At 53.6% G+C, this 24,297-nt stretch overlaps 3 protein-coding genes across 5 annotated transcripts; 2 read left to right on the top strand and 1 right to left on the bottom strand.

Annotated features, from left to right (window-relative positions):
- The first annotated feature begins 4 nt into the window (after nt 1-4).
- SARS2 (seryl-tRNA synthetase 2, mitochondrial) lies at nt 5-9,641 on the top strand. Of its 2 annotated transcripts, XM_026010093.2 has the most exons (17): nt 29-295; nt 3,129-3,224; nt 4,571-4,618; nt 4,731-4,820; nt 5,222-5,290; nt 5,372-5,426; nt 5,856-5,919; nt 6,136-6,241; nt 7,067-7,114; nt 7,347-7,455; nt 7,711-7,756; nt 7,839-7,926; nt 8,009-8,118; nt 8,646-8,739; nt 8,828-8,920; nt 9,033-9,098; nt 9,185-9,641. In XM_026010093.2, the coding sequence occupies exons 1-17, from the start codon at nt 29-31 to the stop codon at nt 9,326-9,328; spliced, it is 1,593 nt and encodes a 530-aa protein (XP_025865878.1). In that variant the 3' UTR covers nt 9,329-9,641. The 2 variants fall into 2 exon arrangements, with proteins under 2 accessions (XP_025865877.1, XP_025865878.1); XM_026010092.2 differs by lacking the exon at nt 4,731-4,820 and having other exon boundaries at nt 5-295; nt 4,571-4,600; nt 5,150-5,290.
- Nucleotides 9,642-10,050: 409 nt separating this feature from the next.
- On the top strand, nt 10,051-13,654 carry CCER2 (coiled-coil glutamate rich protein 2). Of its 2 annotated transcripts, none has more exons than XM_072752032.1 (6): nt 10,051-10,958; nt 11,107-11,331; nt 11,589-11,629; nt 11,781-11,868; nt 12,173-12,705; nt 13,318-13,654. In XM_072752032.1, the coding sequence occupies exons 2-6, from the start codon at nt 11,256-11,258 to the stop codon at nt 13,405-13,407; spliced, it is 828 nt and encodes a 275-aa protein (XP_072608133.1). In that variant the 5' UTR covers nt 10,051-10,958; nt 11,107-11,255; the 3' UTR covers nt 13,408-13,654. The 2 variants fall into 2 exon arrangements, with proteins under 2 accessions (XP_072608133.1, XP_025865880.1); XM_026010095.2 differs by having other exon boundaries at nt 10,390-10,958; nt 11,221-11,331.
- A 79-nt stretch (nt 13,655-13,733) lies between these two features.
- Nucleotides 13,734-24,284, bottom strand: NFKBIB (NFKB inhibitor beta). Its single transcript, XM_026010094.2, has 6 exons — nt 24,009-24,284; nt 16,410-16,515; nt 15,997-16,330; nt 15,027-15,115; nt 14,668-14,937; nt 13,734-13,883 (listed from the first exon to the last, which is right to left on the bottom strand). The coding sequence occupies exons 1-6, from the start codon at nt 24,185-24,187 to the stop codon at nt 13,788-13,790; spliced, it is 1,074 nt and encodes a 357-aa protein (XP_025865879.1). The 5' UTR covers nt 24,188-24,284; the 3' UTR covers nt 13,734-13,787.
- Between the last annotated feature and the right edge of the window lie 13 nt (nt 24,285-24,297).

Here is a 24,297-nt window from a genome sequence, read left to right as displayed (position 1 = left end):
GTGCGCGACTCCTTGTCCCCTGTCCAAGATGGCTGCGTCCATGGCGCGCCGCTTGTGGCCTTTGGTGGCTGGTCGGGGTCTTCGGCCCCGGAGAGGCTGCGTCCGCAGCCATAGCCCGAGGAGAACTTTCGCCACGGAGAGACGAGACCGGAACCTCCTGTACGAGCACGCGCGCGAGGGCTACAGCGCGCTCCCTGAGCTGGACATGGAGCGCCTGTGCGCATGCCCGGAAGAGGCCGCGCGCGCCCTGCAGCTCCGCAAGGGGGAGCTGCGGCCGGAAGACCTGCCCGCGATCGTGAGTGCGCTTGCGCCGGCCGTCAGCCGCGGGGCCGCGCCGGGCTTGCAGGAGACTCTCCGGCAGGGGGCGAACCTATCGCAGGAATGTTAGTTCTTTCCCAGGTTTAGCCAACACGTGCTTGGCACCCACGTACGTGCCAGTTCTGCACGGAGTGCCAGGGTCCTCGTGTCTACACACCCATGATGAGTCTGTTTCATAAAGCTGCTGAATACCTGCTTTGCGCTTAGGAACTTCCCACATGCCAGGCTTAAGACCACAAAAAAATGGGGGAAAGGGGCAAAAAATGAGGGGTGGGGTGTAAATCAGAGGGTGGAGGGATCTGCCTTTGGAGAGTAAGAGGTAGAGTCCTGCCCCTGCCCCACAGGTAGCAGGCAGCTAAATATTTAATGAATGAATCGTTCTACCTGCAGCTATTTCAGCAGCATCTACTATGTCCCAGGTGTTGAGGATAAGGGGGTAAATAATATAATACTACCTGCCAGGGAACGAGAAGTAGAGTCACCATATTGCTAGACCTTGCTGGGGTGCTCAGGATGGTCCTGTTCTAAGGGCTCTGTACATTTTTGCCTCATTTCAGTTTCACAACCACCCTATGGTGCCATGATGGCCCTCATTAGAGGAGAAACTGAGGCCCAGAAAAATTACTTAAAAAGTGCGGCTGTTCCTCAAGAAATTAAACATGGAATTACCACATTATCCAGCAATCCCACTTCCGGGTATATTCCCCAAAGAAGTGAAAGCAGGGACTTGGACAGGTATTTGTGTACCCACGTTCATAGCAGGATTATTTACAGGAGCCGAAAGATGGAAGCGACCCAAGTGCCCATGGATGGATGAATAGATACACAAAATGTGGTACATACGTTACAGTGGGATATGATTCAGTAAAAAGGGAAGGACGTTGTGACACGTGCTACAACATGAAAGAACCTTGAGGACGTTATGCTAAGTGAAATAAGGCTATCACAAAAAGACAAAACTGTATGATTCCATTCATACATGGTACCTAGAGTAGTCAAATTCACAGAGACAGAAAATAGAGTGGGGGTTGCCAGGGGCTGGGGAGAGCGGGGAATGGGAAGATGGTGTAGAGTTTCAGCTTGGGAAGATAAAGTTCCAGAGGTGGATGGTGGAGAGGGCTGCTTAGCGGTGCAAATGCAGTTAATGCCACTGAACTATACACTTAAAAATGGTTAAAATGGCAAATTTTATGTATATTTTACCATAGTCATTTCTTTATTTATTTAAAGATCTTTCTTAAAAATTTATTCGTGAGAGACATAGGCAGAAGGAGAAGCAGGCTTCCTGCAGGGAGCCCAATGCTGGACTCAATCCCAGGACCCCGGGATCACGTCCTGAGCCGAAGGCAGACACTCAACCACTGAGTCACCCTGGCATCCCTTTTTTTTTTTTTTTTTTTAAGATTTTATTTATTTATGAGAGAGAAAGAGAGAAAGAGAGTGCATGAACGTAGCGGGGGAGCAGAGGGAGAGGTAGAAGCAATCTGCCTGTTGAGTGCAGAGCCTGACACAGGGCTGGACCTAGGACCCTGCAATCATGATCTGAGCCAAAGTCAGACACTTGACCAACTGAGCCACCTAGGCACCCCTACCATAGCCTTTTAAAGTGCTGGTTTAGAGATCCTAAATTATTCATAACCTACTAATGGATCACATCCCAAAGCTTGCAAAACTTCTTTAGGGCATGAAGTTTGAAGAAAAATATGGCATGTGGCTTTATGGGCAATAAGAAGGCACGTGAATTGTTCCTAGGAACCCTGGGGAGCTATGGGTGCTTTCAGGCAGGAGAGGGATTGTGTAGGAACTCTGGCTGGAGGAGGTGAGCCTGCAGGCTGAGAGGCTGGCACAGGGGTCCTCATGGGAGAGGACAGGATCTGGATTGAGGCAGGAGTCAAGGGATGGGAGGAGGACAGACCTGATGGATGTTCCCGAGGCAGAAAAGTCAGGACATGGTACCTGGCCACAGAGCTGGGGTGGCATCCAGCAGGAGGCTCAGGGCTCTGGGGTGGGGGATGGGAGTTTGTGGGCCAGATCTGGGGGAGAGATGCTTTTCCTCAAGGCACTCTTACACGTAGTGAGTGGTGAAGTGTTCAGGGGACATCCAGGGGGAGCCACCCAATGGGTAGCCAACCACTTTGTGGCCTGCTCTCCCCTTCTGGCTTCCAGCCCGAGGGTAGGGCTGTGTTGTTTGCCCCATTTTGTCAAAGGGAGAACTGCAGCCAGAGAGGTCAATGGGGTTTGCCCAGGGATGTGGGCTCACAGAAGGACCTCACAGCAGACAGCAGTAGGGGTGCCCATGAACGAGAGCTGAGCCTGCATGTGGAGGGGACAGGTTTAGCACACAGCCCCATAGGACAGAGGCTGCTTCTCATCTGTGAGACTCAGAGGTGAGTGCTGGCAGGGCCTCAGCTCATGCCCTTCAGCATGGAGGGTCCTTTCATCTTCTTGCTCCGCATCCCTTAGGATGCTGCCCGGTTTGACCCTCCTCAGAGTCCATCATCCAGTCCAAGGAAGTGAGAGACAGAAAGTCCAGCATGGGGACTTATTTTTAAAGAGGTGACCCAAGACTCACATGCCCACTCATGTCCATTGGTTGGTCTTGGACCCAGGAGCACATGCAGCTGCAAGGGAGGCTGGGAAATGTATCTAAATTCTGGGCAGCCACGTGTCTTACACCAGGGAGCTCTAGCATGGGAGGGCAGGAGGGGAGATGGGCCACTGGAGTCCAGGTGGCCAGAGGGCCAGGCTCCAGCGAGAAGGGGCAGGAGACAGAGGCCACTTCACACCTTTCCCTCCGTGTCCACCCCCAGATCTCAACATGGCAGGAGCTGAGGCAGCTGCAGGAGCAGATCCGGAGTCTGGAGGAAGAGAAGGGGACTGTGGCTGAGGCAGTACGGGCCCTGCTGGTGAGCATGGGGGTCCTAGGTGGGGGGGGCTTCACTGTGCTGATTCTACCTCAGTTTCCCCTCTTGCAGTCCACGATGGCTGGCGTAGTACTGCGTCTCTTTGCATGACTCTGCCAGAGGCAGAAAGCAGGACTTCAGTGGCTCACATGTCCTTTTTCAAGAGCAGGGAGGTCTTTCCTGAAGCATCCAGCAGGGTCCCTTCATGCCCGACACCCACACCTGTCATCAGTAGGAGGGATGGAGTTACTACAGTGGCCTTAGGACTCCTTGAGAGGCAGCCCCTGGCTTAGCCCATGTTCCCTGAACTTCAGGGTGCCCAGGGAGGGTAAACTGAGTCAGGTGTCTGTGGGATTGGAGGAGGAAGGGCAAATAGTCTTGGGTTAGATGGCCAATAACGTCTGCCATGGGGCAGAAAAGTAATCCTAAAATCAACAGCAGACATTTATATAGCAATCACTGCGTGCCAGGCACTGTTCTGGGTGCGACCCTCACGAGTCTGTGAGACAGGAACAGCACGGACCCAATTTACAACTGACACAGCCGGGGCCCCAGGATGTTAAAATGTGCCTCAGTGTCACAGCCAGAAAGAAGTGGCAGAGGCAGGGTTCGCACCCAGGCATTCGGGCTGCTTTCCACCCACCCCTCCCCTCGAAGGCCAATTGCAAGACTCATTACATCTCCCCGTGACACTGGGACCTGCGTGCCAGGCCCCGGGCTACATGCGTCACAGGCCAGCAGCCAGTGCAGACAACAAAAGTGACCACAGTTAAATGTTCAGTGAGTGCTAACTCATCTCACGGAAGCCACGCAGCAGCCCTGCTGGGGATGTCCGATTAGCCCATTTCACAGATGGGAATCCCGAGGCTCGGAGGAGGGACGAGATTTGCCCAAGGACACGCATCCGGGAGACACCCCACGTTCAGACCCAGGTCTGCCTGATTCCGTCTGCTGCTCGGGGTCGTAGGAAGTCGCACATTCACAGACTTTACGTCTCCAAGTCTCGGTTTTGTCATTTACCGATGCCCACGTCATGGAGTAGGTTATGGAGAGACAGGACCGCATGAGAGGCCTCTGCAGAGTCAGGTGTGACATGGCTCTCAGTCAACGGAGCGGCAGCTGTGATTACTGTCAGTTGTCTTGCCTCCTCCCGGCTTTCCTGATAGAGAAACTGAGGCACAGAGCGGAGGAAGGTCTGTCCGGCCAGGCACCTGCAGAGCAAGGAATTCAGAACCCCTTCCACATACCTACCCCTGACCCCTTGCCCCTGTTTGACCTTACACCCCTTGTTTTTTTCCCTCCTTCCGGGCCCACGAACCTAATCACCGCCTCCACCTCTCTTCTACCAGGTTAACCAGGACAACAGTCAAGTGCAGCAGGTACTACAGGGGGCTGATGTCCCGTCCCTGGGGGGAGCGGGCAGGTGCCAAAGTGAGTCCCGATTCCTACATTGTAACAGAAGACAACAGGATTGTCCATCCAGGTGAATCTGTTGGTTCATGAAACAAGAGGCTGGCTCCAGGGCCTGGCTCCATACTTGGTTCTACTTCCCTCTCGTTCCCAGACCAACTTTCTCCCCTCAGAGGAAAGGGGAGGCTGGCTGGGGCGCCAAGGGGACCACTTCCCCCCATAGCCGCACCCGTAGTCCTGGTGCTTGGGTCACGTGCCTGTCTTTGAGCCAATCACTGTGGCCAAGGCAGTGGAATGTTCTGGTAGGCCGGGCCGGAGTCCATGACCCACTGGATATACCACGTGGTGGTGAAGGGAGGTGAGGGAATTTCCCAGAAGGAAATTCAGGACATTGGGCCAAAGAGACAATGGGTGTCCACCACAGAGGCTCTCCCAGCAAGGTCGAGGCTCTGCTCGAGGTCAGAGTGGTTGAGGGACCCTGCCCCTTCCTGGGCTGACGCTGCCTGCCCCACCCCCAGGACCCCCAGTATCAGAGTCTGCGGGCACATGGCCGGGAAATCCGCAAGCAGCTCACGGTCCTGTACCCCAAGGAGACCCAGCTCAAGGAGCAGTTCTACCTACAGGCGCTGAAGCTGCCCAACCGGACCCACCCGGATGTGGTGAGCGGAGATGGGCCGTGGGGGAGCCCCGGGGTCCGCCTGGGACCACCTTCCTCAGGACCCCCTGCTGTCTCTCTGCAGCCCACCGGGGACGAGAGCCAGGCCCGAGTGCTCCACGTGGTCGGAGACAAGCCAGGTGGGGGGCCCCGGGGTCGGATGCGGCTGGAGCCTGTAGAGTCCCGGTGCTCCCCTCCTCCGCCCTGTCTCCTCTGGGTGTGCGCGGCAGGCTGTCCTGTCTCGCTCGGGCCCCTGATTCCCTTGGGTTTTCCTGCCTGACTCCCCTCTGGCTTTGGCTTTGGCTCTGGCTCTCTCTCGACCTCCCTCTTTCTTCTTCCTAATGTTCTCTCCCCCTTACCCTCTCGCCCCTTTTCTCCCTCTGCTTCGTGTCTCTCTCCATCCCTCTCTCCGTTTGCCAGTCCCGTCTCTGCCACCATCTCCCCTCCCTTCCTCTCCTCTCTCCCCGTGTCTCTCTCTCTCTCTCTCTCTCTCTCTCTCTCTCTCTTTCTCTCTTTTGCTGCCGCTCCTCCCCGCCATCTCTCTAATCCAGCTTTTCATCCCGATCCAGCTTTCTCCTTCCAACCCCGGGGCCACCTGGAAATCGCAGAAAAACTCGACATCCTCCGGCAGAAGTGAGCCCGCCCGCTCGTGGCCCTCCCCACCCTCCCCACCCCAGCAGCTGGCTCAGCACCAGGTGTGCAGCCACCAGGGCCTCACTCCGCATGAATGTTTGATGCCCGGTCCCCCGCCTGGCAGCTGGCCTCTGCCCTGGGGTACAGAAGAGCCCCCCTCGCCCCCCACCAGCCCCAGCCCACACGCACCCGCCTGTCCGCCCATCTGTCTCCCAGGCGCCTGTCCCATGTGTCTGGCCACCGCTCCTATTACCTGCGTGGGGCTGGTGCCCTCCTGCAGCACGGCCTGGTCAACTTCACACTCAACAAGCTCATCCACCGGGTATGGGCCAGGATGGGTGGGCTGCCTGGAGGGGGTGACACTGACACAGACTCAAAGGCTCAAGGTGGGGAGGTGGGGGGTAACCTCTGCTCCAGTCACTGGTTACAGAGCTTTAGGTGTATTCTTTTTTTAAGATTTTATTTATTGATTGATGAGAGACACAGAGAGGCAGAGGGAGAAGCAGGCTCCATGTAGGGAACCTGATGCGGGACTCGATCCCAGGACCCCAGGTCACGACCTAAGCCGAAGGCAGATGCTCAGCCACTGAGCCACCCAGGCTCCCACTTTAGGCGTGTTGTTAAGACGTTTGATTCTTAAAGCAACCTTAGGTGTAGGTGCTATTGTTACCCCCGCTTCAGAGATGGAGAAATTAAGGCCTCCAGGGGGCGCAACTAGTCCAGGATCTGATGGCCCCTGCCTGGAGCTGGCCCCAGAGCTGTGTGACCTCAGTGCCTGCCTGCAGCATAGAGGGGGTGTCGGGAAACGTGCTGCTGAAACTGGAGCTGGAGGCGTGGGGTGTAGGCGAGGGACTCGGCCATTTCCGGAGGGCACTGGGGAGCCACAGAAAGCTTTCGCCACACCTCTCACTACCTGGGCGGGATGAACTGAGCGAGGAAACCATGAAGCGCCAGCAGAGAGGGGCCCCAGGGACGGCTCCAAGCCCCCCCACTCGGGCCTTCCTCGGTTTCCTCTGAGGCGGGATGGGTTTTAGAAGGACAGGCGGGAGCTATGGGCCCGCTCTGCAGTGTCGCTTCTTCAGTTCTGAGCCTGGGGCCTGGTGGGGGTCCAGGCCGTGCGCCTCAGCCAGCCCCTTCCTCTTCACAGGGCTTCACCCCCATGACGGTGCCAGACCTCCTCCGAGGAGCTGTGTTTGTGAGTGCTCCCCACGCCCGGCTGTGTGCCAGGCCCTGTTCTGGGGACCCCACTCATAAAGAACAGCCTGTTTCCCCGGCAGAGGCCACCCTGGGACTGGGTTGAGGGTCCCAGGCCACAACAGGGAGCCCAGGGCAATTCTAGAAGCTTCTGGGGGAGGATCAGGGGTTGTGACTGCAACATGGAGGCCGAGGTCATCTGTCCCCTGACCTCAATGGCTTGGCCTCCCCAGGAAGGCTGTGGGATGACGCCAAATGCCAACCCATCCCAGATTTACAACATCGACCCCTCCCGCTTTGAAGACCTCAACCTGGCTGGGACAGCTGAGGTGGGGCTTGCAGGTAAGCACCTGCCTGGAGGCAACAGCAGGGGTGAGGATGCCTCCAGAGATTGCAGGGGAACAACCAGGGCCACCTGCTTAGGATGTCTCAGTGATCCCAGGGCCAACACGTACAGTTGTGTAGGTCGTTTACTGCACAACAGCACAGTAAGGATCCAGCCACATACCAGAGGGGACACCTTTTCTAATTCTCCCAGAGGTTTCCTGTGAGTGGGTGGTGCCCTGGCTGACCCATCCTGTCCCCCTCTCCCTCTAGGCTACTTCATGGACCACTCCGTGGCCTTCAGGGACCTGCCGATCAGGTGATGCCCGTTCCTGTAGAACATGTCCCCACCTGTGACGTTCCTTCTCCCCTCCCTGACTCCACCTCCCTGGCTCCCCCAGGATGGTTTGTTCTAGTACCTGCTACCGGGCCGAGACAGACACAGGGAAGGAGCCACGGGGACTGTATCGAGTACACCACTTCACCAAGGTTGGTGTAGCCGGGACCGGGGAGGAGGGCCTCCGCAGTGGCCCAGGGCCTCCTGACCCGTGTGCCCACCGCGCTGCCCCAGGTGGAGATGTTTGGGGTGACAGGCCCTGGTCTGGAGCAGAGCTCACAGCTGCTGGATGAGTTCCTGTCCCTGCAGATGGAGATCTTGACAGAGCTGGGCCTGCATTTCCGGTGCGGAGAAGGGCAGGGGTGAGGGAGGAGGGATGGGCTGGCTAGTGCTCCCTCACCGTGAACACCCTCACACCCCTTCCCTCCGGCCCCTTTTCCCGTATTAGGAATATATACAGGGTGTGTGTCTGAGTCTCCGTGTAGGCCACAGGACGGAGACGGCAGCCAAGGCAGCGCGGGGCGCTCCGGGGTGGAGACCCGGGCCCCTTCCATCTCGTGGCTCCCATCCCTAAGTGCCGCCCCATCTGCGCTGCACCCAGGGGCTCCTCACTGCCCCTTCCCTTTTGGGCAGGACCTGGCGGGCAGCCCCGCGCCCTCCTGCCTCATCCGTCAGGCTTCCAGAGAGGCCGGGGGATCTGGGCTTTCTCCTCAGTTACCTGTTACAAACCCAGGGTGCTGAGAGTGGCGTCCTTTGCTCCATCCGCTCCACTCCTGCCCCCTGACACCCTGCCGCATCCTACCACCTCCTCCACCTCGTGCCTCCCCTCCTTATCCTCTGACCTTCACCACAACTGTCTCTTGGGCTGCAGTGTCCTGGACATGCCCACCCAAGAACTGGGCCTTCCCGCCTACCGCAAGTTCGATATCGAGGCCTGGATGCCAGGCCGCGGCCGCTTTGGCGAGGTGAGCCCCCACTATGGTGGGGATGCGCAGTGGGGACAGGGAATGGGATCCCCCACAGCTGACCCTCTTGGCCCGCCCCCTCACCCAGGTCACCAGTGCCTCCAACTGCACGGACTTCCAGAGCCGCCGGCTGCACATCATGTTCCAGAAGGAGGCCGGGGAACTGCAGTTCGCCCACACGGTGAGCACCCGCACCGCCCTGCCCACCGTCCCCACAGCCTTCCTTCTTAGGCCTCAGCCTCTCCAGGGCTGGTAGAGGTCATCACATGGACGTGAGCATGCCTCTCTCCCAGGTGAACGCCACGGCCTGTGCTGTCCCTCGCCTCCTCATCGCCCTCCTGGAGAGCAACCAGCAAGAGGTGAGGGGTGGAAGGATCGCCCTCAGGGAGGCAGAGGGGGAAGGCCTGGGGCACTGGCAGCGTCCTGAGGCCTGCTCTGTCCCCAGGATGGCTCCGTCCTCGTGCCCCCTGCCCTCCAGCCCTACCTTGGCACCGATCGGATCACCATCCCCACTCACGTGCCTCTCCAGTACATCGGCCCCAACCAGCCCCAGAAGTCCAGGCTCCCCGGCCAGCCTGTTCCGAGCTGAGAGCTCACTCTCATCAGTCAGCAGGGCTGTCGCTGCTTCCTGGAGTTCAGGGGACTCTGGAAACCCGGGACCTATTTTCCTGAGCCTGTCCTGACATCTGCATTCCTCGTGTCAGCCCCTTCCCTTCTTCCCTGATTTCCTCAGAACCAGCCAGTGACCCTGTCGTCAGGTCAACCCAACCCTGCACCAGAAAGCAGGACATCTGGGGACTTGACGGTTGTAAGGACGGGGAAGGAGAGGAAGAGTCCCCAGCCCTCCTTCCTTCCCTCCCTCAGGATGTAGCAGAAAGTCCCCAATAAATGGTCAGAACCAAGGCCTTTGTGGATCTGTGGGCAAAGGACCCTGGCCGACTAGCTGGGGATGCTGGGCAGCTGGGCAGAGGTGCCAGACTGCCCCAGGGTCTGTGGCTGCGGAGACCGTGGCCAGGAACCCCCAGCAACCCCCAGAGCACAGGGAGGGCAACTTAGAGGCCACCGCCAGAACTGAGAGGCCAAGTCCTCTCCCCTAGCTCTAGGACAGGAGGCACCTTGCACTGACCCCAGTTTCAGCCTCACCCCTCCATCCCCAGTGGCAGGGAAGGGTCCAGTAGGCAGCACAGACTCAGTGAAGCTGGAACTCACCCTGGCCCGGGACCAGCTTCTCTCACACTGACGTCAGTCTTTCCTTCAGCAGACCCTGGCAGCTCCTTCTTCACAATATTTCCAGAAGTCACCCTTCCTCTCTCCTCCCTGGGCCCGTCCGCTGTGACTCAGAGGCACAGCAGCCACTTCACTGTCTGCCCTGCTCCCTGGGTCCCACACAAAGCCAGAGCAGACCCTGTGGGACCCCTGTGTTGGGTCACGCCCCTCCCCTGCCCAGAGCCCTCATGTTGCTCCATCTCACTCAGGGGAAAGGACACTTGTCCCCGTGATCCACAAAGCCCCACCTGATCTGCCCCCTGCCTTCCACTTCAGCCCACTTCTTGTCGTGCTCTGGTCCGGCCTAACTCTGCAGACTTGTTCCTGACTCAGACCCGTGCACTTGGCAGTGCCTCCCCTGACTACTCTTTCCCTCAATCTTGTGCGAATGCCTCCATTTGATCACTCAGGCCTTGGCCCAAATATCCTCCTCAAAGAGGACTTCCCTGACCGGCCAAAGTAAACCCCCTAGCACTCGTGATGCAGGAGTCTGCGGTCATTTCCTCCTTCCTTAGGCTGTTTGAGTGTTGTGTCTGTGCCTCTCAATTGTCTGCTCCACAAGCACAGGGAGCTTGCCCAGTTTGTTCACTGCTGGAGCCCCCGGCTTTGGAAGAGGGCTGGGCATATAGTAGGTGCTCAATAAAAAGCACTGACCTGAAGGTGCTGGGCGCTGTCTAAATTACCTTACGCACTCCTCACCTCCTGCCAAGCCTCACCTGGAGGAGGGGGTCACCAGGCCAATTTCACAAAGGATGCAACCAATCCTAGAGAGGTTGGGCGGTTCTCCCAGGGCCATGCAGCTGGTAGTGGTGGAGCAGGGATTCAGGCAGAGTCCAGCCACCACCTCAGAGGAAGCAGGTTTACAAGGCCCAGGTTTGCAGACGAGGAAGCAGCCAAAGAAGAGGAGTTGCCTGAGTCTACCTGTTAAGTGGCGCCGCTGGATTCGAACCCAGGTCAGCCTCCCAGTGCAGCCTTAAGCCCATCAGACCGTGTCTGTCTGGCGGACACACCCTCCCTCCCTGCTGGCACTAAGGGGCCATTATCTGGAGCGGAGCGGGTGCAGGACGTGGGTCCCCATGAATAATTGAGGGTCTTGGGCAGGTGGCCGCCCTGCAGCTGTCACCCTGCCACAGGCAGGGAAGGGGTAGTGGTGACGTCACTTCCTCCCCTGCGGGGCCACGGGCCTGGGTTATAAGCAGCTGCCCTGCCGTCCAGCACAGCACCGAGCACCGAGGTCCGGACGCCCCACCATGCAACACCGCGGGCCCACCTCCGTGCTGCTCCCGCTGCCACTGCCCCTGCTGCTGGTGCTGCTGCTGGGGGCAGGTGAGTGCCAGAAACTGGAGAGGGCACTTCTGAGACCTGTCAAGGACCAGGGACTCAGGGAACCGGGGGGGGGAACGGGGCACCCATTGGGGTCGGACCAGAGACTTCATGGGCTGAGCTTCCAGGTGGGGAGGGAACACCTGTCAGGTAGGCTGAAGAGGGGACAGGGGAGTAACGGGATGCATCTTGGAGCTGAGATCAGCACTGAGGACAGCGCCTGGGGGTCCCAGCCCAGCACCCATCTCCTTCCTCCACAGCCACCGCTGCTCCATTGGCGCCAAGACCCTCCAAGGAAGAGGTGAGTGCAGACCCCTTGCCCTGCCTCATCTCCCCCACACCCTGGCCCACCCTGACCAACTTCCATGATCATCTCCCCTCCAGACTTCCTGCTGCTCTCATTACCCCCATCTGCCCTGCCCTCAACCTCCCCTCTGACCCTTCACCCCCAGCTGACCCGCTGTCTGGCAGAGGTGGTCACAGAAGTGCTGACACTGGGCCAGGCCCAGAGAAGCCCCTGCACAGCTCTCCTCCACAAAGGTAAGGGGGGCCCAGGCCCCAGTTCCTCTTGGGAAGTCCCCACCCCACCCAGGGTTTGGGCCAGAGCTTCCTGGAGGAAGGGGTGTCTCATCCCTGAGTCCCCTTGCCTGGGCTGGCATAGCACTGCACAGTGTCCAGCCTGGCCTCCAGACCCACCATCGGGGTTCCCTGCAGCGGTGCAGGATGGGGGCAGAGAGTGTGGCCCAGACCTGACCCTCCTCTCCCAGTTTTGGGCAGACCCCAGCCCCTCCAGGTCTCAGTTCCCCCAATTTGCTGCACAGAGAGCACCCTCTCTTTCCACCAGAGATGTGTGAGACAGAGCCCTATGGCTGTGTGTCCAGCAAAGAGAAAGCCCTACTGGTTGAGGATTTCAAGAAGCAAGAGGCTGGGAAGACGAGGTCCAGCCAGGAGATGAGGGATGAGGAAGAGGAGGCTGCAGAAAGGGCCCATAAGTCCGAGGTGCGGGAACAGACCATCCATGAGCAGCTTCAGAGCCGGCTCCGCCAGGAAGAGGAGGACAACGAGGAAGAGGAAGAGGAGGAGGAGGAGGAAAAAAGGAAGAAGAGGGGGCACACAGAATCCTTTGAAGGCCTGTGGAAGCGGCGCCTAGAAGGCAGAGGGGGCCCCCAAAAGCGAGTGGCAGAGCAGGCCAGTGACGAGGAGACAGCCCAGTTTGAGGCAGAAGAGAAGGGCCTGCAGGTGCTAGGCGGGGGCCGCAGTCTGTGGCAGGGGGCTGAGGCGGGTGGAGAGATGCACGAGGACTCGCCGCATCACCACCACCTCCACCAGCCGGAAGAGGAGCCCAAGCAGGAGAAGGAAGAGGCTTCGGAAAAGGAGGTGAGTGGAGGAGGCGATGGGCAAGTGGGGCGGACCCAACAGCCAGTGGATTGCTACCAACCCCGTACCAGTGTTGGGCCATGACCACTACCCACCACAAATGGATCGTAGTGACCAGGACTGACACCAGGACTAGGCAGCAAGAGCCCAGCGAGGCCTCTGCTTGACCAAGATGGCTTCCATGCTGACATCACTTCCCAGATGGCCACTAGTATTGCAGAGAGGTAGCTGACTTAGCAGTCTGGCCACATGAAAAGGGGCTGCTGCTTGGTTCACTGGACTACAGATGGACACCATTGCTGGGTCACGGAAAGTAGGATGTCCCCGTGATTGGTGGCAGTAGCCCAAATGGCCAGCACCTCACAGAAGGGTCACGGCATCCAAGTTTACTTGTCCTATCCGTTGCCGTTGGCTAGACAGTCCACACACACACGAACCGCGCTGCTGGGCACGTTGGCCAACGTAACTCTTCCGCCAAGGTCCCCATCGTGGTCCACAGTGACCAGGATGACCACTGTTGTGCAAACTGACATGGCCCACATTCAGGGGTGACTACTGAGGTGGCCCGCCCTTGGAGGTGGGTGCTGATCAACCCATTTCTGATCCCACCAGGAGCATGACATGGAGCGGCTGGAGCATGTGAGAGACGAGCTCAAGAAGGCAACTGAGATTCTGGGGGAGGAGATCAGGAGGGAGGGATGACCCCCGACTTCATGGCCTCCTTCCCGGCCCACCCTATGGCTTAGGACTATGGACCCCCAAAGCTCACCTACCAGCCCACTCCATGCCCAACTGCAGGAATGGGGAGAAGGGTGTGCCATGCAAGTGGGCTCAAGGGGCCGAGTCTGAGCTGGGGAGAGCGGCTGGCCTCATGCTGACTCAGGACATACCCGGCCACCCATGTAACCCACTCCAACCCTTCTGTGTGGATAAAGCACAAAGAAAACCAGAGGCTTGTGTGGCACTTGATTTTGGAGGGACGGGGACCTGGGAATAAACCAGAGGACCGCGACGGTGACAGTCTAGTCTCGGGTTGTCAGAACTGGGATTTTATTAAACTGGAGATTCTATTAACAATTAGGTCAGACGGGGTCATCGGGGAGAGGTTTTGAGGCTGGGGTGGGAGGGAGCCGGCTTTGGCTCCGGCCACTGTGAACCACGATGTCGTCGTATTCATCCTGAGGGCAGAGGGGGCAGGCACAGGGGCTCAGGCGGCTGTCACCATACCGGCTGTCCAGCTTCTTCCACCCGCCCCGACAACTGGGTCTTCTGGTGACACCCAAGTTCCCCCACGCAAATTCCCCACTCCTGGTTTTCCAACCACCACATTCAAGGTCATCTGCTTTCTCCCACCACCCGCCACTGCTTGGGCTCCTGCTTGGGCTCCGGCCCTGCTGCTTCTTGGCGTCTTCGGCAGCCACAGCCACTGGGGTCTCCTTCCTCTGCCCCCTCCCTCTGCTTCTACCCAGATTCTTCACCCTACTCACCCCCCTCACTACCCAGCCTCGTCCCCTGCCCAACGCAGCATCTCTGCCCCCTGGCTTCCCCCACACAGCCTCCTCCCTGCTGGCGAAGGTCCTTCCCCACTGCTGCCAGCGTCGGAACCACTGCTGCCCGAGGTCACCTTCCCACAGCCTCAGTCCTCCATCTCTTGCTCCGGGAAGTCACTCCCAACACTCTCAGCCACCGCTGCTGCTCACTGCCATCACGGGTCCCTTGGACCGTGGTCTCATTCTCTAACTCTGCCTGCCTGAGTTCTCCCTCCGCCGTTACTCAAGCCATGGCTCCCCACATTCTCCCCACCACCCCATCCAGGTCACCCCGGACTTCTGCCTGCATTCTCCGATCACAGCGGCCCAAGGTCGATCTCAGTACACTGCCTAACTTCTCTTTTCACCCCTGCCCACCCGCCTGTTACCCTGACCCCCCAGCTGGGCCACCCGGTCTTTCCTCCTGACTCACGCCCTCGTCCCCGCTGTCACTGTCGCTACTGCTGCTGCTGCTGCTGCAGGGGCCAGGCCTGTCGTCCTCGTCCTCAGGCTCAGGGGCTCCATGTGCACGGAGAAGACGGGCGAGGATGGGGTTGGGCCGGAGCGTGGCACTGCCCAGTGGGGTGCGGCCACCATACATGCGGGCAGCAGGGTCAGCACCAGCCCTCAGGAGAAGCTCCAGCACATCGGCTGCTTGGGCCTCCACTGCCAAGTGCAGGGGGCTCCGGCCACACGTGGGCTCCTGCAAGGGGCAGCGGAGAGGTCAAGGGGGCCCTGCCCCACTCCGGGGCACAACCCTCCCGGCCACACCCTCTCCCTAGGGCAGCTCACCGGTTTATTGAGGTCCGCTCCAGCCTCCCGGAGCAGCCGCACCATCTCTGCATCTTTGTGGATGACGGCCACGTGAAGTGGGGTATGGCCTGTGGACAGAGTGGTATCATGTGATGCAGGTCAGGGGCCTAGGCCCCAAATGTCAAGCTCCCAGAGAAGAACACCATGGCCTGAGGGGACTGAGTCTGGGGTCCAGCCCCTGAATTCCTGGGTATGTCAAAGAGGCAAATGCACCCCAATGCCTAAGTCTTGGTGTTCTGGAACCTGCTGGCAGTGTAAAGCCTGGCTTGTGGAAAGTCTGGGGCTTATGGGTGAAGAACCTAGGGGCTTTGGACAGGAAGCCTGGATGTTGGGACCAGGAGACTGAGTCTCTGGTCTTTATCTCACAAAAGATCTGGACCCCAAATTCCTGGGTCCTGAGTAGTTCAAGGACCTGTGTGTGACTTTAGAGGAAGGAGTAGGCCTTGAACACTGGGTCCTGGGTGACCTCAGGAAGGGGCCTGGTGCAGGTAGTTGGGCCTAGAGGTGGGGGAGCTAAGATTCAGATGCCAAGGCCCCAGGTAAATGGGCCGAGGGCTGTCCCTGAACCTAGTGTCAATCTCTGGGAATCTGAGCCTTAAGATCCCTCATCCAGGGTAGGCTAGGACCTGTGGTTGGTGGGAGGGGGCGAGATCCAGAGTGAGCTGTGCCTTCCAGCTGGGGAACCTGAACCCAACAACTAGATCTTAGTAGTTCTAGGCCTGCAGGTGACAGGACTGGGTCCCAAGTGGTCTGGGGCCTGAGTCCCATGTGACCGATTCTCAGTAATCTGGGGCCTCAGAGGGGACGTGTTCTCCAGTGCCTGGGTCCCTGGAGCCTCAGTATTATTTCCCAAGGGCCTGGGTCTTGACTCAGGAGAATTGAGCCTAGAGCCCAGTGCTCTCTCTCTGCCTGGGCATCCAAGCCCTGCCCAGTGACCAGAAACCCTCACCCTCGTAGTTTTCAGCCTCTAACTGTAGCTTCCAATCCTCCTCACTCTCTTCATCTTCCTTCTCCGAGTCAGGTTCAGGGTACGAGGCAACAGGTGGGTGGTCGGTGTCAGAGGTGCGGTCAGGGCCCTGAGCGAGGTAGGTGTTGGGGGCTCCCCTGGAGCACCGGGGACGGGGCTGGAGTAGCACACGAGCACAGGCATGTGCCCTCATGCGGCAGGCCAGGTGCAGCGCCGTGTGGCCCCCACGCTCCGCTATGTGCAACCCGGCACCCGCCGCATACAACTTTTCCACTGCGGAGGCCTCCCCCAGGATGGCTGCCAGGTGAAGGGCTGTCTGCAGGAGCAGAGGGCAGGGATTAGGGGTTGCACTGAGAACCTAGTCCCAAGCCCTGTACTGTCCCCAGGTGGCTCACCTGGCCCAGGTCATTCTGCAGGTCCAGGTACTCAGTGCCAGCCGCAAAGCCTAGGAGGAAATCCAGGAAGGGCTCATGCTGATGAATCACTGCTAAGTGCAGTGCCCTGAAGACAAAGACAGGAGCAGAGGTCAGAGGTCAAGTACTCCTGGAATGCCTAGGTGGCTCAGTGGGTTAAGCATCTGACTCTTGGTTTCGGCTCAGGTCATGATCTCAAGGTCATTGCGATCAAGCCCCACGTCAAGTTCTGTGCTCAACACAGCATCTGCTTGAGATTCTCTCTCACTCTTCCTCTGCCCCTCCCACTCATGGGAGCGCACACATGCGCTCTCTCTCCCTAAAATAAATGAATAAATCTTTTAAAAAGAAAAAAAAAAGTAGTCATCAAGTACTCCTATATTCCTTCATTCAACAAACCTGGAGCACCTCCTGTGTGCTAAGCCCTATGACCACAATCCTGAAACCAACTGTCAAGAATCTAGGAGGGTCAGGTCAGAATTAATTCAGCAGATTTGATTAATTGGTGTTTATTAAGTGGGACTTCTACTTCCTCCCAAGATGAAATAGCAGGGACCAGATTTCCCTCCCTCTGAATCAATAACAACAACAACAAAAAAAAACAGACAAACTGCCGTGTAGGAAGCAACAGTTTTCCGGACACTAGTCCTCATGCAATGAATGACAGTGATCCTTAAGACACAGGACACAAAGTGAGGTGAGACCTGTGACAGACTGCCACATTTCTTATCTTGAGAGAAGACATGGCATAGAGAGGGCAAACCCAGGCAGGGTTCTGGCCATCTGCATATGAGTGAGATGGAGCTGGGTCTGGGGACAGCAAGGCAGGGGGAGTCAAAGGACAGAGAACCTAAGAGGAGAGACCTGAACAGGGAAAGACGCTGGAGATTTGCAGAGGGACCTCTAGAGGATTTAGGAGAAGACTGATCAGTGCACCAATATGGAGAAACTACCCCTGTCTAGGAAAGAAACCATATAAACAGATTAGGGAAACGTGCCCATTGCTCACAGGGGTTCAGGAATAGTGCCTGTTGCCACCGGTGAGACTAGGAAAAACCCCTAAAATACAGGACATTGGGTAGAAGGCTCTAGAAGGTCTTACCTCAGTAGTGGGTAGTAATAAACCCTAGATAGAGCGCTGCTCAGACCCACCTAACAAATCACAAGAGCAAAACCCAGAAGGATCAAACTACTTAAAAGTAGTTTAACTGCATCCCAAAGCAACATTCAAGAATATTTATAGGAACATAGGGGCACCTGGGTGGCTCAGTGATTCAGCATCTGCCTTCGACTCAGGTTGTGATCCCAGGTCCTGGGATTGAGTCCCGCATCACAGTCCCCGCAGGGAGCCTGCTTCTCCCTCTGCCTATGTCTCTGCTTCTCTCTGTATCTCTCATGAATAAATAAAATCAGAAAGAAAGAAAAAAAAGAAAGAAAGAAAGAAAGAAAGAAAGAAAGAAGAAAGAAAAGAAAGAAAAGAAAGAAAAGAAAAAAGAAAGAAAGAAAAAAGAAAAGAAAAGAAAAAGAAAAAGAAAAAGAAAAAGAAAAAGAAAAAGAAAAAGAAAAGAAAAGAAAAGATATACAACTGGCCAGACTAACAAGGTAAAGTTCACAATGTTTGGCATCTATTCAAAGATTACAAGGTAGGAGAAGAAGCAGAAAAACATGATCCACAATGAGAATAATCAATCAGTTGAAATTGACCCCGAAATGACCCAGGTGTTTGAATCCGCAAACAAGACCATTTAAAGAGTTCATTGTAAGTGACTCTCATACATTCCAAAAGTTAAGTAGAGACATGGGTGATAGGAGCCAAAGACTCAAATCAGACTCCTAGAGATAAAAACTAGAGCATCTGAAACGAAAAATACACTGGGCAGGATGAGCAGAGATTAAACAATGCAGAAGAGGGAAGGTCTAGGTGGCGCTGTGGCTGAGTGGCTGCCTTTGGCTCAGGTGGTGATCCTGGGGTCACAAGATTGAATCCCGCAACAGGCTCCCCACAGGGAGCTTGCTTCTGTCTCTGCCTATGTCTCTGTGTCTCTCATGAATAAATAAATAAAATCTAAAAAAATAAATAATATAGAAAAAAAAATTACCGAATGACTTTGTGATAGGAACTATTTAGAATGAAACACAGAGAATTTTTTAAATTTCTTTTTTATCTTTAAGTCATCTCTACACTCAACATGGGGCCTGAACTCACGACACCAAGATCAAGAGTCTCACACTCCAATGACTGAGCCAGCTGGGCACCCTCAAAAGAGACTATTTTAAAATGAAAGGAACATCAGTGAGCTATGGAACAACTTCAAGCAGCCTAACAATATTTGAAACTTTTTTTTTCTTTTAAGATTTTATTTCTTTATTCTTTAGAGAACAGAGAGAGGCAGAGACACAGGCAGAGGGAGAAGCAGGCTCCCTACAGGGACCCTGATTCGGAACTTGATCCCGGGACTCCAGGGTCACGCCCTGAGCTGAAGGCAGACACTCAACCACTGAGCCACGCAGGAGTCCCTAATATTTGAAACTAAGTCCCTAAATGATGTGGGGGACAGAAAAAATATTTGAAGAAATAATGTCTAGAAAATTTTCCAAACTTATGAAAACTATAAACTCACAGATCCAAGAAGCTCAATGACTCCCAAGAACAAGAAATATTAGGAAAACTATACCAAAGCCCAACATAAAAATCTGGTTCAAAACCCCAACGGTAAAGATAAAAATCTCAGTGGTGCCTGGGTGGCTCAGTTGGTTAAGGGTCCAACTCTTGGTTTCACCTTAGGTTATGAGATCAAGCCCCACTTGGGCCCCACAATCAGCATGGAGTCTGCTTGGGATTCTCTGCTTCTCTCTTTGCCCCTCCCTCGCACTTATATACTCACTTGCTCTCTCTTTCTCTAAAATAAATAAATCTTTTAAAATAATTTTTTAAATATAAAAATATCAAAAGCAGCTAGAGAGAAAAAGATACTTTATAGAAAAATAAAAATAAGGATGACAGTGGATGTCATATAGGAAATTAGACAGGGGAACAGATTGAGGCAATACCTTTCAAGTATTCAAAGACACTCAACCTAGGATTTGTTTTTTGTTGTTTTTTTTTTTTTAAGTAGGCTCCATGCTGGGCATGGAGCCCAACACAGGGCTTACACTCAACCCTGAGATCAAGACCTGAGCTGAGATCAAGAGTCAGATGCTCCACTGCCTGAGCCACCCAGACATCCCTCAACCTAGACTTTTTTTTAAGATTTTATTTGAGAGAAAAAAAAAAAAAAAAGATTTTATTTGAGAGAGAGTGAGTGAGTGAGAGAGTAGGAAGAGGGTTAGAAGGAGGAGAAGCAAACTCCTCCATGCTGAGCAGGGAGCCTGATCTGGGGCTCGATCCCAGGACCCTAGGATTAGACCTGAACAGGAGGCAGATGCTTAACCAAGTGAGCCACCCAAGTGCCCCCAACCTAGAAGTCTTTAACCCAGCAAAAATATCTTTCAAAAACAAAGACAAAATAATGATGTTTTTAGATATACCAAAGCCAAAGGAACTTATCGCCAGCAGACGATAAGTTGTCGCCAAAGAAAGGTTAAAGGAAACCTGCAAGCAAAATGAAAATGACATCCCACAGCAATATGGGCCTATACACATAAATAGCAAACATTGAAAATAACAACTATGTGGGTAAATCTGGAAGATTTTTTCTCGTTATGTCTCTTTTTTTTTTTTTATACAAGTCTCTTTAGAAGGTAATTTGAAAAAAAAATAGTTGAGTGTTTGTTTAAACAAAACTACTAACAATGTATGGTGGAGTTTATAACACACGTGAAACTAAACTGTATGACAACAATAACATAAAGGCCAGGAGGGAACAAATGGAAATATATTATTCTAAGGTTCTTTTATCTTTTACCCTATGTGAAATGACACCCATCATAAGTTGAAGCTGTACAGTATAAGCTATAAAGCAGAGGTCAGCAAACTTTTTCTGTAAATGGCCAGATAAAGATTTTACGCTTTGTGGATTCTAGTGTCTCTTTTACCTACTCAGCTCTGCTGTTATGGTTGATATAAAAGCAGCCACCAGCTATATGTAAATGAATGAGCAAAGCAGTATTCCAGCAGAACTTCATCTGTGGGGTCTGAAATGTGACTCTCATAATAATTTTCACTTGCCACAAAATAGCCTTTTGATTTTTTTCGACCATTTAAAAATGTAAATACCATTCATAGCTTACAGCCATACAAAAGCAGATGGCTGGCTAGATTTTTCCTGGAGGCCACAGTTTGCCAACCACTTAATCAACAGAAGTGTTAAAGCTAATAAACCAGGGACTTTTGGCTGGCTCAGTCAGTAGAGTGTGCGACTCTTGATCTTGGGGTTATGAGTTCGAGCCCCATGTTAGGTGCAGAGATTACTTAAAAACACCTTAAGGGGTGCCTGGGTAGCTTAGTGAAGTGTCTGACTCTTGATCTCAGGGTTGTGAGATCACGCCCTGCATGGGATTCCATACTAGGAATCGGCTTGAGATTCTCTCTCCCTTTCCCACTGCCCCTCCCCCACAAAATAAATAAAATTTAAAAATAAAATCTTTATATAAATACATAAAGCTAATGAACCAACAAAAGAATACAATGGGGGATCCCTGGGTGGCTCAGTGGTTTAGCGCCTGCCTTCAGCCCAGGGCATGATCCTGCAGTCCCCGGATCGAGTCCCACGTCGGGCTCCCTGCATGGAGCCTGCTTCTCCCTCTGCCCCTCTCTCTCTCTCTCTCTCTCTCTCTCTCTCTCCATGTCTCTCATGAATAAATAAGTAAAATCTTAAAAAAAAAAAAAAAAAAGAATACAACGGGACAAAGTTTACAGGTTCCAAAAGAAGGCAGAAAAAGAAGAAAAGGTAAACAAAGGAGACATGTTAAGTAGAAAATTAGCAAAAGGATGATAAACATAACTGTATCAATAACTAAATGTAAATGGTCTAAACATTCCAGTTAAAAGGCAGAAATTGTCAGACTGAACAAAAAAGCAAAACCCAACTATATATGCTCCCTACAAGTAATACCCTTTAAATACAAGTATTAAAAGATAGGTTAAAATAAAAGGGTGGAAAAAGATATACCGTGCTAACACCAGTCAGTCAAAAGAAAGCAGGACTCAGTTGTGTTTTTTTAAGATTTTATTTATTTATTCATGACAGACTCACAGAGAGAGAGAGAGAGAGGCAGAGACACAGGCAGAGGGAGACATAGGCTCCATGCAGGGAGCCTGATGTGGGACTCGATCCCGGATCTCCAGAATCATGCCCTGGCTGAAGGCAGTGCTAAACTGCTGGGCCAGCGGGGCTGCCCAGGAGTGAGTATTTTAATATCATACTAGACTTTAGAGCAAAAAATATTACCAAGTATCGAGAAGGTTATTTTGTAATGATTAAGAGGTCAACTAAGCAAAAGAACATAATAATTCTACATATCCGTGCTCTAATAACAGAGCATCAAATTACACAAAGCAAAACCTGATAGAACAAGAGACAAATCCACAATGACTGCTGGAGATTTCAATGCCCCCTCCTCAATAATTGATAGAACAAGGAGACAGAAACCATTAGTAAGGATATATAAAACGATAAACCAATAGGACCGCTAATTGACTTTTAGAGAAGCCTACACCCAACAACAGCAGAATATTCCCTCTTTTCAAGTGCACACGTAATGTGTGGCACCATAAAACAATTCTCAATAAATTTACAAGGATCCAAGTCATACAAAGTATGTTCTCAGTCTACAAGGGAATTAAATTAAAAATCAATAAAAGAGAGACATTTGGAAAACTTTCCAAATATCTGGAAACTAAATAACATATTTCTTTTCTTTAAAGGATTTATTTAGGGTCATCGGGGTGGCACAGTGGGTTGGATGACCAACTCTTGGTTTCAGCTCAGGCCCTGATCTCAGGGTCATGGGATCACGCCCTGCATTAGGCTCCCAACAGAGCCTGCTTGGGTTTCTCTCTCCCTCTCCCTCTGCCCTCTACCCCTTTTTAAAAGATTTATTTATTTATTTATTTATTTTAGAGAGAGCATAAGCAGGAAGGGCAGAGGGAGAGGGAGAGAGAATTCCAAGCAGATGCCACACTGAGCACAGAGCCCAACGGGACGCTCATCCCAGGACCCTGAGATCACAACCTGAGCTCAACTGAGCTCAGGCGCCCCTAAATAACATATTTTAAAATAATCCACTGGCCAAAGAAGAAATCAAAAGGGAAATTACAAAGTATCTTGAATTAAATGAACATGAAAACACAACATATCAGAATTTGTGAGAGACTGCTAAAGTACTGCTGTGGGAAATTTATAGCATGAAACACCAATATTAGAGAAGAAAGGTCTCAAATGAATGATCTCAGCTGCCGCCTTAAGAAACTTTAAAAAAAAGAGAGAGAAAGAAAGAAAAAAAATTAGACCCAAAGTAAGCAGAAGAGGGCAATAATGAAAATCAAAACAGAGATCAATGAAATAGAAAGCAAAAAACCAATAAAGAAAACTAATGAAACCTCAGCAGGGGGCTTTGGAAAGAACAATATTTCCTGCACGCCTCTTATGGGTCAAGCCCTGTTTAGTCACCATGACTGGATGAGTAGACACAAATACACAAAAAAACCCCAGGACAATCCCTCACGGCCCTTTACGACTCTGGTTCCTTCTGCCTGGAGAGTTCTCCCCCAGATACTCTACGGGTCTCGTTTTCCTGCTTTATTTTTCCCCCAAAGAACTTACTGCCTTCAGATACACCATTTTTCTGCCTTTCCTTTATACTGTTTTTCGTTTTTCTTTGTTTCTTCTTTTCCTTTCTCTCCTTTCTCACTTTGCGTCTGTGTCTTAGTTTCTTTTGTTCCTTCTCTCTCCTCTTTCCCTCCCTCCCTCCCTTCCTTCCTGTCTTTCTGTCAGCCTGTCTGTCCTTTTGTCTGTCTACATACGCACCTTAGAATGTAAACTCCACAAGAGCGGAAATTTTTGTCTGTTTTCCTCACTGCTTTATCGCAGCACCTAAACCAGTGCCTGGAACGTGGTGGTGTTCAACAAATACTTAACAGGCATCAATCCCTGCTATCATGGAGCTGACGTTTTCCCTTTGGATGTAAGATCTGAAGATCGGTGCTCAGAAGGTAGAATCTTATGAGTCAAGGTCATGTATTAACTTTGGAAATCTAAGTTCAAGGCGCATCCATCAGGAGGCTAAGGATCAAGGATCCTATTTGGAGGTAGGAGGTGAGGAGGAGCCTGTCTGGACCACAACTCTAACAAAGGTCTCCGGACTTGGGTCCGGAAGATCAAACCCAGTTTGGGGATCAATGGATAGGGATGTGGAGCTCTATGAAGCAGAGCTCAAGAAAGGAGAGTCGGAGAAATTAAGGAGTTAGGGTCAAAGTTGGCTACGAAATTGGTTTTACTAAAGGTTAGGAGTTAGAAATCAGAAAGTCGAGCATCAGAAGTTAGATTTAAGAGTGAAAGGTTAGGGAGCCGGGATAGGAGACTAATAGGGAATCAGAGGTGGGATCCTAGGGCCCCGTTAGGCAGCCTAAGGTTCACTCACGTGTCCCCATCCTCAGTGACGTAGCCAAAGACGAGTGGCGCCCACGACAACCCCGGGCCCAGCTCGGCGCCCAGTCCCGGTCCTCCGGGGGCTGCTGCGTCGGGACCCAGAGAGCCCAGGCCGCTGTCGCACCATTCGTCGGCCTCCGCAGCTTTCCCCAAGCACGCGACCCCGGCCATGGCCCCCGAAGCCTCAGGGGCCCCAGCGGCCGCCCGCCTGTAGCTGGCTTTGCCTGAAGCCCCGGCGCTTCCGCCCTGCGGGGAATTCCCCAACACTCCCCCTTGGCTCA

The sequence above is a fragment of the Vulpes vulpes genome, chromosome 1 (assembly GCF_048418805.1).
Source record: "Vulpes vulpes isolate BD-2025 chromosome 1, VulVul3, whole genome shotgun sequence".
Classification (NCBI taxonomy): Eukaryota; Metazoa; Chordata; class Mammalia; order Carnivora; family Canidae; genus Vulpes; species Vulpes vulpes.
This window is presented reverse-complemented; position numbering and strand designations above follow the sequence as displayed.